The 15,399-nt window shown below is 38.9% G+C and overlaps 1 protein-coding gene across 6 annotated transcripts in view; it reads right to left on the bottom strand.

Moving 5' to 3' along the window:
* LOC124230766 (nesprin-2-like) overlaps positions 1 to 15,399 on the bottom strand; it is a 298,061-nt gene that overhangs the window by 57,675 nt on the left and 224,987 nt on the right. For all 6 annotated transcript variants that reach the window (XM_046647128.1, XM_046647127.1, XM_046647130.1 and 3 more), the window contains 8 exons: positions 14,262 to 14,394; positions 13,107 to 13,289; positions 12,546 to 12,692; positions 10,678 to 10,854; positions 8,958 to 9,113; positions 7,440 to 7,592; positions 1,228 to 1,398; positions 656 to 786 (listed from right to left, as the gene is read on the bottom strand). In XM_046647128.1, the coding sequence (XP_046503084.1) occupies positions 656 to 786; positions 1,228 to 1,398; positions 7,440 to 7,592; positions 8,958 to 9,113; positions 10,678 to 10,854; positions 12,546 to 12,692; positions 13,107 to 13,289; positions 14,262 to 14,394 (1,251 nt within the window). The remainder of the gene's footprint in view (positions 1 to 655; positions 787 to 1,227; positions 1,399 to 7,439; positions 7,593 to 8,957; positions 9,114 to 10,677; positions 10,855 to 12,545; positions 12,693 to 13,106; positions 13,290 to 14,261; positions 14,395 to 15,399) is intronic.

Below are 15,399 nucleotides of genomic sequence, written 5' to 3'. Positions count from 1 at the left end.
TCCTTGCCCTCCCACCCTCCCCTCTTCCAATAAGGAATGGATCAAGAGCTGACCACACTACTGCAGGGTATGTAAATTTGGTGTCCTTTGTTCAAAGTTGATTTACAGGAGAGGCTGAATCTACATGGAGGAAGGGTGGAGATGGACACTGAGGGTAGCTTAACCTCTTCAATACTGTCTGGAGCAAATGATCTTTAGGCCAACTTTCATAGCCCATTCAACAGAGCGGGTCATCAAAGAATTCCTTCCAACCCCAAATATCACCTCCCTGAGAGGTATCCTAACATCCCCTTTCCTCCATCTTAGAATGTTTCCAGTGACACAGATTGTCCATCTGACACCCCTTAGTCTGTTTCTGCCTGTGATTTTGGTGTCCCTGAGGATCACACTGGGCAATTAGTCTATGCCCTCTGAAAGTGGCTACCCTGGGGCTGTAATTAGGGTGTTTCTAGACTGATTATACCCAATACTTGTACAAAGCAGGTAATAGCCTTCACAACATCAAATCTTACATGAACTAGATCCTTTAAAGCAGAAGAGAGCAGAATCCAGTCACCTCAGATGATTTAAGAAGACTCAAATGGCACTTCATTTGCCTCATGTCATTATGATGACGATATCTGATCTATTATTCAAACTGTATCTTAATACGTACCTTGTGTGAGTATCTTGGCATTTCTCTTCGATTATTTCAGCAACTGAGGGGCAGTAATCTTTGAGTTTTCCAATAACCTCCTGGAGTTTCTTCCAACTCCCTTCACTACTCTCAGCTTCATCTTGAAGAGACTAAGAGAACAGAGCAGGGAGGTTAGTTCCAGAACGGCCTGGCTACTTCCAAAGAAGGCAGCAGCTTTTCACCACTTGTTGCTATTTCCCAACAATAACAACACTCAAGCCTTAACAGGACTGGGATAAATGATTAGAAAGGTGAAGAAGAGAACAACTGAGAAGGCATTCTTTCATTTGAGACTAAAACTTTAAAAAGCATACACACACAAAAAAGCCCACCCAAACCCTTTAAGTTGAGAAATAATATGGACAGGAAAAATGAAGAAAAATTCAATGTATACTTTTACAAACTTTTGCTCATTTGGCTCATGTGAGCCATTTTGGAATTTCAAGTTATACTTATGATGCTGCTGTTTAAAATGTTTTGTGGGGAGTGCAAAAGCAAACACTGGAGATTTTCTGCCAATAATGCACTGTACAAAAATCTGGTTAATTTACCTGAAGGTTCTGCACCTGGCATGTCAAGGCCTCCAATGATAAAACCACAGGCTTGCTGTGTTCCATGCAGTACCAGAATCGGATTGTCATCGTACTCACTTCATCATAGAGTTTATCATAAATCTTCCACTCCTGTAAAACGGACTGCATGGAGGTTTTGAGCTCATTGACCTATATGAAAAGAGAAAACATATTTAGAAAATGAGTGAGAAGAGGCTCTCTCATCATTTTTTTTTCCCTAAGGACTCTACCATTGCATCCACCTTAGGCATTTCAAGTTGAGAGTACTGATGGAGCTTTAGTGATTAATTGAAGGTGGGAAGGGAAGGTCAATGAACAAAAAATATCAGAGAAGGCTAAGTTCTAGAACAGGTAATGGAAAAGAGCCCTGAGACCAGAAGGATCTGCAGGGAGAGAGTTTGGCCAAGAGAGTGACAGCCAGTGAAAGAACACTAAGAGAGGAATCAGAATTTGTGAGTGCACGTTCCAGGGACACCCTATTAGCTTTCTGACCTTGGGGAACTTATTTAACCTTGAGTCTGTTTCCTCATCATCAACAGAGAGATAATAGACAAAAACATAAATAGTGTCTATGAAAATGCTCTGAAAACTGAAAAGCATTATAAATGTAAAATGTTACCTGTGCTACCTGACACTTGAGTCTGATTACTACTAGCAAGCAAGCATAAATTGAAACGAAACATACCTGGCCAAAACAATGGGCAAGTGCAAACTAGGAAGAAATGCAACAGTGAGCATATTTTATCTGTTAGTATGCTTCAATAATCATGAAAGGATGGAAGCTGAAGCACTTAAAGGATATCAGATACAACTGAGAATATATAAATATATATTTATATATATATTATATAAAGAACACTTATAACTCAAGAAAAAAAGGAAAAATAGCCAAACTAAAAAGTGGACAAAGGATTGAATAGACATCTCTCTAAATATATACAAATGGGCAACTATACACTTAAAAAGATGCTCAATATTCACAGTCATTAAAGAAATGTAAACCAAGACCACAATGAGACATGATTTCATATCCACTAGGATGGCTATAAGCAAAGCGGATAATAACAAGTGTTGGCAAGAGAGTGGAAAAACTGGACCCCTCATACTTTGCTGGTGGGAATGTAAAATGGTGCAGCCACTAAAGAAAACAGTTTGGCAGTTCCTCAAAAAGTTAAATATAGTTACCATGCAACCCACCAATTCTATTCTTAGGTATATACCTAAGAGAATTAAAAGCATATGTTCACACAAAAACCTGTATACAAACGTTCACAGCAGCATGACTCATAATAGCCTAAAAGGGGAAACAACTCAAATGTCTATCAACAGATAACCTAAATGTGGTATATCCACACAATGGAATATTGTTCATCCATAAAAAGAAATGAAGTTCTGATACATGCTGTAATATTGATAATCTTCAAAACATGCTAAGTGAAAGAAGACAGACAGAAAAGACTATTGTATGATTCCATTTATAGTTATGCATCGCTTAATGACAGAGATAAGTTCTGAGAAATGCATCATTAGGCGATTTCATCATTGTACAAACATCATAGTGTCCTTAAACAAACCTGGATGGTATAGCCTACTACACACCTAGGCTATATGGTACTAATCTTATGGGACCACTGTTTTACATGTGGTCAGTTGTTGACCAAAACATTGCTATGTGGTGCATGACTGTATATGAAATGTCCAGAATAGGCAAATTCATAGATAGAAAGTAGATGAGTGGTTGCCAGGGACTAAGGGAAGGGAGAAATGGGGAGTGATTGCTAATGGGTATGGGGGTTTCTTTGTGAGGTGATGAGACTGTTCTGGAATTGGATATGTGATGGTTGTTTATCTCTGTGAATATACTAAAAACCACTGAATTGTACACTCAAAAGGTGAGTTTTATGGTATGGGAATTATATCTCAATTTAAAATGAAGATCTGAGTAGAAATGGAGTGTGCTCACTACGTTGGCCAAACTGGACATCTTAGTTTGTAGGGTGATGTCGAGTTTTGGATGTAATTACACAGGCCTGCATTCAGGCCCTCTGTTCTCTGCTTAACAACTACAGAGGGCACTGCACATCCACCGTGATAAGGAGGCTTCCCCAAACCCTGCCCGAAACAGGGACAGAGGAAAAACAACCTGGGAGGCTAAAATGCTAGTCTCACATTGGCAATTATGGGGGCCAAATGTCTTTATAAGGACTGGATGGCTCAGAAAAAGAGCCAGAGTCATTAAGAAAGAATAAAAGAAAGGAAGGAAAAAAGGGAGGCAGGAAGGGCACTCCTCACAGATGTACCTCTCAGAAGCTTGGACCTATCTGGGTGGCAGGGATGATTCTGGTACAAAAGGGCCTACAGGCACACCGCTACACAAGGCACTGCCACGGTTCAGGCCGCATGGGCCTTCATGGCTTCCTCATATAAAGTTGGTGCAACTCCTGGTGCTCTTAAGGGTAGCCCCTTAGAATATTATAGCTCCACAAAAAGAAATGGGACATGTGGTTTGAGGAAGAGGATAAGAAACCCATTAAGTAAAATTCACAATGCTAGCGACAAGAAGAAAGAACATCCTCAAAATGTTAGAAATGGGATCCGCCAGTAGGGGAGCATTCACTGAGTGCAGTATATGCACTGCCACCAAGGTAGAAAGGAATGAGTAGGTATCACCATGCCTATTTTATAGACCAGGAAATTGAGGCTTAGAGAGGTTAAGTACCTGCCATGGGGCAAAGTTAGAAAATGGTAGTGTCAGGACCTTTATCTAGGTAGAGACTCAAAGCCCTTGTTCTTAAACACTAGGCTATGTTGACTTTGGAGAGCTTATGGATGCATGATCTAGGTCGTATCCCTCTGCATTAAAAAAAAAACAAAAAAAGCTTTATTGAGATATAACTCACATTCCATACATCTCACCTATTTAAAGTGTACAATCATTATAATCAGTTTTAGACCATTTTCATCACTCCAAAAAGAAAGCCCATACTGATTAGCCACCACTCCTCATTCTTCCCCAGTCATTAATCTACTTTTTGTCTCTAGAGATTTGCCTATTGTGGGCATTTCACATAAATGGAACCATACAGTATATGGTCTTTTGTGACTGGCTTCTTTGACTTAGCATAATGTTTTCAAGGCCATCAATGTTGTAGCATCTATGGGCACTTCATTCCTTTTTATGCCTGACTAATATCCCATTATATGGATATGCCAGTTTTATTTATCCCTTTGTAAATTGATGGACATTTGGGTTGCTTTTACTTTTTGGCTATTATGAATCATGCTGCTATGAACATTCATGTTCAAGGTTTTAATGTAGACATATGTTTTCATTCCTCTTGGGTAGACACCTAGGAGTAGAATTGCTGAGTTATATGGCAACTCTGTTTAACCATTCAAGGACCCGTCAGACTGTTTTCCAAAGAAGCTGCACCATTTTTCATTCACCAGTGGTGTGTGAGTCTCCATATCCTTGCTAACACTACTGTCTGTCTTTTTATTACAGCTATCGTAATAAGTGTGAAGTGGTATGTCATTGTGGTTTTGAATTGCATTTCCTTGATGATTAATGATATTGAGCATCTTTTCATGTGCTCATTGGCCATTGTTTATCTTCTTGAGAAATGTCTGTTCAGACCGTTTGCTCATTTTTTCTTTGGTTATTTGTCCTTTTATTACTGAGTTGTAGAAATTCTTTATCTATTCTACATACAAGTCCCTTAAATAAGCAAATATTTTCTTCCATTCTGTGGTTTATCATTTCACTTTTTTGTGTCCTTTGAAACAAAGTGTTTAATTTTGATGAAGTCCAATTTATCTATTTTTTCTTTGGTTGCTTGTGCTTTTGGCGTCACATCTAGGAAACCATTACCTAATCCAAAGTCATGAAGATTTACGCCTATGTTTTCTTCTAAGACTTTTGTAGTTTTAGCTCTTTATATCTTTGATCTATTTTGAGTTAATTTTTGTATATGGTGTGAATGCAGAGGTCTAACTTCATTCTTTTGAATGTGGATATCCAGTTGTTCCAATACCATTTTTGAAAAAGACTATCCCCCCACCAGCCCCGACTGAATTGTCTTGGTATCCTTGTCAAAAATCAATTGACCATAGGGCTGGCCCCGTGGCCGAGTCGTTAAGTTCGCGCGCTCCGCTGCAGGCGGCCCAGTGTTTCGTTGGTTCGAATCCTGGGCGCGGACATGGCACTGCTCATCAGACCACGCTGAGGCAGCGTCCCACATGCCACAACTAGAAGGACCCACAACGAAGAATATACAACTATGTATGGGGGGCTTTGGGGAGAAAAAGGAAAAAAAAAAATCTTAAAAAAAAAAAAATCAATTGACCATAAATGTGAGGATTTATTTCTGGACTCTCAATTCTATTCCATTTATCTATATGTCTATCTTTACGCTAGTGCAGATCTTCTTGACTTATGATGGTGTTATATCCCAATAAACCTGTCATAAGTTGAAAATATCGCTGTCAAAAATACAGTTAGGGGGCCAGCCCAGTGGCGCAGTGGTTAAGTTCGCACACTGTGCTTTGGCAGGCCGGGGTTTGCTGGTTTGGATCCCAGGTGTGGACCTTTGCACTGCTTATCAAGTCATGCTGTGGCAGGTGTCCCAAATACAAAGTACAGGAAGATGGGCAGAGACGTTAGCTCAGGGCTAATCTTCCTCAAAAAAAAAAAAAAAAATGCAGTTAATAAACCTAACCCACCAAAGATTATAGCTTAGCCTAGCCTACTTTAAATGTGCTCAGAACGCTTACATTAGCCTATAGTTGGGCAAAATCATCAAACACAAAGCCTATTTTATAATAGTGTTGAATATCTCATGTAATTATTGACTACTGTACTGAAAGTGAGAAACAGAATGGCTGTATAGGTGCAGAATGGTGGTAAGTCTAACGGTTGTTCACCCTCATGACTGCATGGCTGCTTGGGAGCTGCGACTTGCTGCGGCTGCCCAGCATCATAAGAGAGAAACCTACCACATATCATTAGCCTGGGAAAAGATCACAATTCAAAATTCGAAGTTCAGTTTCTACTGAATGCGTATTGCTTTTCCACACCATCGTAAAGTAAAAAAATTATAAGTCGAATCATTGTAAGTCAGGGATGGTCTCTACTGTCTACATGTTTTTTACATGCATTATCTCATTTAATCCTTTTTCCCCTCTACGTTTTTATTATATTGTAATTTAATTGTGTTGCAACGATCTGTTCAAGTGTCTTTCCTTCAGTAGCCTGTGAACTCTTTGAGGGTAGGACTCATTTACTGTCTTGTTGATCTATGTACCCTCAGCAGTGGGCATAGTGTCTCACAAAAGATATGTTTAACAAACGACTCAGACAAGATACATTAAGCTTATCTCTATTTTCCTGCCTGAGTTCTGGGGGAAGAATGAGGCTGAGGGTCGCCTATGGATTTCATTCACCGAGGTTATTCTCAATTCCCTCTTGGAACAAACGGTTGAAAGTAGATTTTACTAGATGACAAATAATCCACAGTAAGGACTCTCTAGGAAACATGGAGACACCTATAATTGGTTAGTATTTACAGTTTTCTCTCTTCCTTTGTGGGGAAACATCAAGATTGCAACGTCTACAGATGCCTGTTCTTTCTCTTTTGATGCTCTCCTCCTGGAAGGGGTAAAAGCAGACTTTGACATGCCTTTCATAAAATCATCCACACTCTTCCTCTGTACTTTCTCCTGGCCACATGCTATGTTTCTCCCCACCTCTGGACTTTTCCCTACGCTGACTATGCTTCCAGCTTAACAGAGGCTACAGGAGGCAGGATCACTCCGTCCCTGAGGGCCCTCTCTGCATGGGGGGAGTTGAGCCGTTTCTCTGTAGCTGCTCCTGTACATGTGGCCAGGACACCATGCCAGATACTCTGCTGGGTTTGGTAGGTGGAGACATTTTTGTCTGTATGAGTACATTAGACAAAACAAAGATAACCAAATGGATTTCTAGCCCGCCAATGATGCTGAACCCGGGCTTTGCCTCTGATTATCCAGTGCAGAAAACCGAGATTTGAAATGCTTTTCTCTACTTCACTTCAGGATTCTTCTCAGCAACTGTTCAGTTTTCGGTCTGGAGTGAGTCTCCATGATTAAATAACAAATAAGATAAACAAAGGATATGTGAAGAGAAATAGTACAGTTCAGATGAATTCTAGTACCTGGTTGATAACACTGCTCCTCTTTTGAAATAATCCATCAATTCTGGATGCTGTATCTGCCAACAATGGCATTGTCCCACTTTCTGAAGTCAGGCAACTTTGTCTCAGCTCAGCCAGTGCTTTAGATTTAATTGCAAGTTGATTTTCTATATCCTGAAAGGGCAAGAGCCAAAGGTTTTCACATGCACAATATTATAAAATAATTAATAAGTTGTAAGAAACAAGAGTTAGCTCTTTTCAAGTAAAAATGCCATTAAGTATAAAATTAAATAAAACTATACTGAAGATATTTTAATAGTAAACTCAATTCCATTTTGACAATGATTTATTACAATGACTTTACAATATTAGAATATGAATTTTTACAATAATTCCAATTATTACATGGCTCTAGATTTTAGAAGAATCTAGGTAACAAGTCCTTATCACACACTACAGTAGAAAGAGTCCCAGAGACTTAGTCCCCATTCCACGTCCACCCTTTACAGGCGGTTTGACCAGGGATTAAGTCATCAAACCCCCAAGTTTGCCTTTTCTCCTCTGAAAAACAGTGACGATATCCTACGACATGCATGACAGCACTCAAGGGAAACCAGGGTGGCCTGCTGGGGGTGGTGTGGTACTGAGCTATGCAATATAGGCTTCCAGTCAGGAGCTATGCTGAATCCAAGGCGGCTGTGAGAATTCTCGAGTGGAAACGGCTAGTGGGTAGTTAGAATATGACCATCGGAAAAGATCTCTTATGGTGATGCTGCTGCTCACATATTATGCCCAGTATTATTCTGTGGCCTTCTAAGCAGAATTGGGGTCTGAGCTGACTTTCCACCCCCGACAATGAGTAGTGCCATACCTTCTGGAGTAGGTGCAAAAGCAGCACAACCTGTGCCATCTGCAGCTACGGGGACAACTGAAATGTTTTCAATAGGGAGCGACACAATCAGAGCAGGGCTTAAGGGGGATTAATCCACATTTGGGTGAGGGCACCTCAAAGACTAAGTGACCTCACAAATGACAACTGAACAAAAAAAGGGCACGGTCAACAGCCTCAAGCCGAAATGTGACTTAGACAATGGTTCCAAGGGACAGGTGGTCCTCTTAGAACACATCACAAAGTAGGTAAAAGAAAATCATTTTCTTCTGAAGAAACAGAATGAAAGACTAAAAATAATGAAAACTTAGAGTAATTTTGTAAATATTGGGTAAATTAATGAAAAACACAAAAGTTGGAAAACATCTAAATCAAAATTCCCTTGGAATATTTTTTTCTCAGGAGTAACACTCAAGTCTCTTAAGAACAACAATAAGCATGAAAAGACCTTCTGTTTATCATAAAAAACAGCGTTTTGCAATTTTGTAAAGCCCATGGATGATTGTCTGTTTTACATAAGAAAGTAAGTACATAGGGGTTTGGAGGAGAACCCAAAGAAACTACAGCAGCTTGCCCCATTCCTTGGGGCACGAGTGGTGACTAAGCAGCATGATCAAGCCGCGTGGGACAGGTGCTGTGTGCCTTCTCACCTGACAGTCCAGGAGCATCTTCTGCACTGAGATCACATTTTCAGGTTTTTGTAAAGCTTTCAGTCTCTCCTTTTGCACCTCCATCCAGTTGTTCAAAATCTGTATTTTATTTTCATTCTCTGTGATACTCTCCAAAAGTTGTTCTAAATGTTGAAGCTACAAGTTGTAAATAAGAAAATAAAATTCTTACTTTAAACCACATGCTTTAAAATGTAAACGTCATGATGTGTCATTTTTAATAGGATAATTTTGTTTCATCTCAGATTTCTAATATTTTGCATAAAATTTCCCAATAACTTTGGGAATAAACAGTCATAAATCAGGAAACAGAATTAAAATCCCCTTTAAAAAAATCTAACATTTGATATAACAGTTAGCGTGCTAAGAAAGCTGGCTGTTTTGGAGTTCCATAATATCTGTACAAAATAAAATCATGTTGCTAACATTCAATATTTTTTCATTGCATTACCTATTGATCTATGTGAAGCTTAATAAAATTTTCTTTCCCCAGACTCTCTTCATTAGAGTCACTTTAAAATTAAGTCAATATCAAAAATCACAAAAACGTCATCAATTTAATAATTATTGCTTGTAATGTCTGATTCTTCTCATTTCTAATGCTTACAATTTTTATCAGGTTACAATCACAGCATACATAAAGTTTTAAACTCTTTTCCCAATGTCATAGGCACTTGCTGTGTCATGACATATGCCTTATATTAATTTAAAAGGCTGCCCAATATTTCATCAAATGGACACAGTATAATTTGATTAACTATTCCCATGTAGTTGGAAATTAAGGCATTCTACATTTTTCACCAGTATAAAAATGCTGAATTGAACGGTTTATGTGCAAATCTTTTCCTTTTTGGAGGACCATCTACTAAGATAAAGGTGTAAGAGGTGGAGCTCTGGCTTAAGAGATAAGGTGATTATCATGGTTCTGGAAATTTTCCCAATGTTTCCCAAAAGGGTATGTAGCCATTATCTGTAACGTATGAATGTGATGGCTTTAGGTTTTATGTTTATCCTACTGAATGAGAAAAATTTAATAAGTACAATGTTACATTAATGTTTATTTCAAATGTTTGATAACTGAAGTTGTAATCTTTCCATGTTTATTGGTTAACGATAATTCTCTCTTTTGTGAATTATCTGTTCATGTTCTCTGTCCATTCACGTACTTGAATCTCAATTGTATAACCCATTTGGATGCATCCTCTACACAGCAGAAATCAACCTATTGTCATTACCAATAATATATAAATATTAAATATTTTTCCAAGAATAAGTTTTCTTAATCTTTTCAGAGTCATGGAATGAAAAATCTACCACAAGGCCACATCTATTTTTCTTCCTTTTTATAATCTTTTCAAAGCTGAAATAGCTTTGCTGCCTTTGAACATCTACTTTCACAGAAAATGTCAAAATGTCATTTCGTAGTCTCTCAGAATACTTGACATCTTAAATAAAATTTATCCTCTTCACTTGCCTAACTCAATTTCCCACTAAGAAATCTCAAAAAAATATAAGAACTATTTTCATACTCTCTTATATGTACCAATAGGAATGCTGAAACATAGGACTTAGAAAAGGGCTCTAACTGAGACGATTATCAGGCATAACTGGAAATTAACTATATGAATGTCTTTTCAAACTTTTCAGAAAGTTGTATTTTGCAAAAACCAATCATACATCAAACCATCACACATGAGCACACCTTTCTGTTTAGTGTTCCGTGTACCCGGTGCCATTGACGGTTCATCTCTCCCAGGTGCTCTGCAAACTCTGTTCTCTCATAGCGCTTACTTTCTACATCGCAGGTGCTTAACTGAAGTAATGACTGGTTAACAAAGTCAACTATCCATTGTTTAAAGTCCATTTCCATTCTAAACTCCTAAAACAAACAAACAAAACAAAATCAACCAACCAAAGCCTGGACTGAAGTAGGTTAGATGATCTGGAGTTCCTTTGGTGCACTCTAGGGGGCGCCAAGCCCCCATACATCAATCAAGGGGCACCTGTCTGTGCTGTGTTAACTCTACCCCGCAATCCTACCAGGTGTGTGCGCTATTTGAGTGGAGTGTCTTTTTGGGAATTCCACATGCTGGGGAACAGAGAGACTCACTGCTTTCAGACAGAAGTCGACGGCAGCACCATGTATGGTATAATAGCTGCATCAGCTGAAACAAAATAAGGACCAGAGACTGACAGAGGGTTCCCGTGAGAGGCTCAGAGAGCTACTGGAACTGAGAGCCATCCTGCAGGCTCATGGAAACGAAAGGAGGCGAAATCTGAAGTTAAGACTCTCCCAGAAAACCCAGGACACCTTTAAGGAACTTTGCCAGTTCAGGCAGCTTCTGTTCCTCTGGGGACAGTGTAGGCCTCCCAGTTTGGAGGACTTTAAGTTCTACAGCAATTCTAAACCCCTCAAGGCCAACACGTTTCTGTCAAGCCTGTCAAACCTTGCTGGGTTTCTCCTGGTGAGTTTTAGCAGCTCCTTTGGAGACATCTGGGGGGAAAACCCCGGGGTATGTCTACATTACTAGAGCCCGCAAGAATACGTACATGTGGACCCTCTAAAGATTCTACTACTCACTGAAGCTAGGATGTGATAGTATATAAAAATGAAATTCTCGCTAACGTGCTTTGTGATGAAGCCATTCATCTTCTGCCTACCAGAGGTTAGATCCATCAGCCCGTGAGATCTTTGAAAACAATGACCCGGGTCTTCATTCATCTCTGTGTTCCTAGTGGTGAACACATTGCTTGGCACACAATCAATGTTTGTGTGTGAGTTTGTTAAACGTTAATTAAAACTGCTTGAAATCAAATATGATGGAGCAGGCCACATTCATATCTGTTTATAGGATGTCGATTTATCTGTATGCACTCTCTTACTCAAAGAACATTTACTTAACACCTTTTGGATGCCAGGTATCAGGCTAGATGTGCCGTTTCAGGGAGGTGAAGGATAGCCTGTGTTCTCAAGAAGCTAAATCAAGGTGAAGAGACAGGCAAGCAAGCAAATAATTATAATACCATATGACAGGACCTATTGATGGCACCCTGGAGACACCGAATCCCAAAAGTAAACTGGTCTAGCTGGGAGGGTCAGGGGTAGATTTTCAAATGAGGAGATACTTGAGCTGATGCTTGAAGGATGACCAAGAGGATTTCTACGACTAAAGCGGGGCACTGGAATTCCAGGCCGAAGGTGCAGCATGTACAAAACCATGAGCGGGGAGAGCACCAGAGGCAGCTGAAGGACTGCAAATCATTTGGTTCTGGCAGAGACCACAGTTTACATGGGGGAATGAAAATACGGGGCTGGAGAGGTAAAGAGGGGCGAGAGCCAATTAAAATCTTGGATTCTGTCCTGTGGTGACGGGAATCACCGAAGGAATCTAGGCAGAATATGAGCAAGTATACTAACTGCTCTCTCTAGAATCATCCATCACCCCATCCCTCACCCCTAGGATTAGTTTTTCAAAATTATATCCTACATGTCTCTGTTTAGTATTCCCCCTCTTACTGACTTGCCTTCTTATTTAATGAAAAGGTTTCCGGCTCTTTTTCTATGATTACCTTGTACTTCCGAAGAAGACTCTTAACTTGAGATGCAGAACTCAGTGAGTGCTCAGCGTCTTCATCTGCAGTCTGACGTTCCACATTGTTCATCCAGCTAATCATTTCCGTGATTGCTTTACGAGACGGCAATTTCTCCATCTGAAGCTGCAAGGACAAAATGATTTCCATTTAATTACCTGCAGTTAACAAAACGATTCAGGGCATCATTAAAGATGATGCCTGATTTGATAAAAGGTCTTGCTACATAATTACGTAGGTTACTTACAAAAACAACCCAGCACTCGAGCTTAGAATAAGTGACCCCAAAACAATGACAATGACCTTCACATAAACTAACACAGTGGTGCAGATAAACTGAGAAATAAAGTAATTAAGCCTGATTTCTCTCTTAAGAAAGATCCCATTGGAGGAGAGTCCAGTAATTAAGACCTATATTCAGTCACGCCAGAGAAAAATAGGTAGTGTCAATGAAAATTACTGAGTCAGAGAAATAATTTTAAAGGAGTTGTGAGCTAACAAGTGAATGCTAATTCAAACGCTGGGTCTTTAAATACTGACCTGGTGAAGTTTTTCCTGAATGTCTGGAAGTTGAGTTATGAGCATTGTCCATTTTTGTTCAAACTGTGCTAAGGAAGCTCTCAGTGTAGCCGTGTCAGCTTCTTTCAGGTGAAGAAGTTGGTTCCCAGTACTTACAACTGCAGTCTTCAAGGAGGACTTCTCATCAAGTTCCTTTGAAAACTCCTAAAGGAAACAGTTTTAAAATTAAGCAACTTTCAAAATTTAAATCTAGCCAGAGTAACTAAGAGTCAGAATAACTGGGTAGAGTCTAAACTAAATAACTGAAGTCAACTCAAATAATAAATATTTGTACGTGTATTTGTAAATGTGCTCTTGCACATGTGCGCACACACACACACATTTTTCCTACTAAGTGTCAGGCACTGTTCCAGGCATCATATCTATGTATGGTGGGGAACAAGAGATGGAATTCCTACCCCTTGAGCAGTCTATAATCTAGTGGGTTAATATTTAAAAAAATAGACAAATCATCATTTCAACTTTAAAAAGAAACTAAAAAACACAAAGTTCACATTAAATGAACTAAATGCAACAAATTTTTAACGAAAATATCTAAATCTTTCCCGTGTACTTAGAGGTTTTTTCCAAGTATATTTTTAAATATTTACATTTTAATATCAAAGTGAGTAATCATAGCTACAAAATATGAAAAATAGAAAAAAAGAGAAAAGACTAAGGGAAAAGACTAAAAGTTTTCAAAAGTGTAATTTATATTACAGAACTAATACTTCCTTATCTTAAAACAACAGAAGAATAACATTTTAGTAGAAATACCGGTTCTGTATACAATAATGTAAGATCATGTATTTATTAACTTTAACCTTTATGAATTAATAATCCTGTGAGGCTTTTGGGGTGGGCAACGGAGTTATTTTCTGCATTTGTGAAACATGCCCCATGTCATATCAAGTTTTAAATTTATATATATTTTATAGGGTCAATTAAAAATATACTTTATCATCATTATAAGTGTATAAACGAAGAGAATAAACAAACAGTTTTACACTTCAAGAACACAGCTGTTGTTAGCCGAAGTGTTATCCCTTATTCACAAATGATTATGGAAACTATCACATCAACCCTGATATTTATTTCTGACTGGTGATTACAGGAGTGTATTCTGTTGCAACTTACCAAAAAATCGTTTATGTTGCTTCTGATTGTACCCAAGTCCTGAGACACACTGAGGGACTGCTCCTTCCAGTACTGCAGAGTTTGCTGAGAAGATTCCAGCCATTTGGTTAACTGACCGGAATCTCTGTTATAACTAATAGGAGCAAAGTGAGAGGAAGGAAATTAGAAACGCACTCCATTGATGATGCGCGTCATTGGCATAGTTTCTGCTTACTTTACTGTGTGTTCTCCTGTGTTGAGCAGCCCTATTACTCAGAGAATCATGATTTTTTAAGGATTATACTGTTTTATCCCATGCCCCAAATCTGATGCTCCTGGTATTTTCTATGACTCTAGTATGACTAATCAAGAATAAAGAGACATTTTAAAGCCTAAAACATCTTTTTTAAAATTTCCTATTACTCCACATAAAAGTAAACCCATGGACAAAGACAGAGATTATTTCCATTCAGCAAATGTCCTCTACAGATTTATTTATAGTAAAAATATCACCAGCATTTATATAAGTTGTATAATAGCAAACTGCTATTGGCTGGATGCCAACATATCTATCTGATATGATGAAAATATCCAAGCAAAATGCTGTCCCTCTTGTAACTTTAAACTTCTAGGTTAAGACAGCCCCGAGAGGCGAGGATGAGAACGAGGTTTAAACATTCTGTTTTCTACCTTCCTCAAGGGGTTCATGATTAGATCAACTGAACAAAAATAATCCTCTGAAGAACTCCAGAGCCTTTTTCAAACTATTCTGTTAGCTAAAATTATTTAACTTTTTTAAATTTTAAAACTTTTGGGGACCGGCCCCCTGGCCGAGTGGCTCAAGTTCCCTGCACTCCACTTCAGTGGCCCAAGGTTTATGGGTTCGGATCCCAGGCACAGACCTGCTCCACTCATCAGCCATGCTGTGGAGGCATCCCACGTCAAAAATATAGGAAGATCGGCACAGATGTTAGCTCAGGGCTAATCTTCCCCAAGTGAAAAAAGAGGAGGATTAGCCACGGATATTAGCTCAGGGCAAATCTTCCTCACCAAAAAAAACAAAACAGAAAAAACAAAAAACACACTTTTGGAAGAGGGTAGGAAAGAGCAACATCATGGTATAAAGGTTACATGCATAATTTTATAACATAATTCCTAG

This window comes from Equus quagga, chromosome 20, assembly GCF_021613505.1.
Source record: "Equus quagga isolate Etosha38 chromosome 20, UCLA_HA_Equagga_1.0, whole genome shotgun sequence".
In the NCBI taxonomy this organism is placed as follows: domain Eukaryota; kingdom Metazoa; phylum Chordata; class Mammalia; order Perissodactyla; family Equidae; genus Equus; species Equus quagga.
This window is presented reverse-complemented; position numbering and strand designations above follow the sequence as displayed.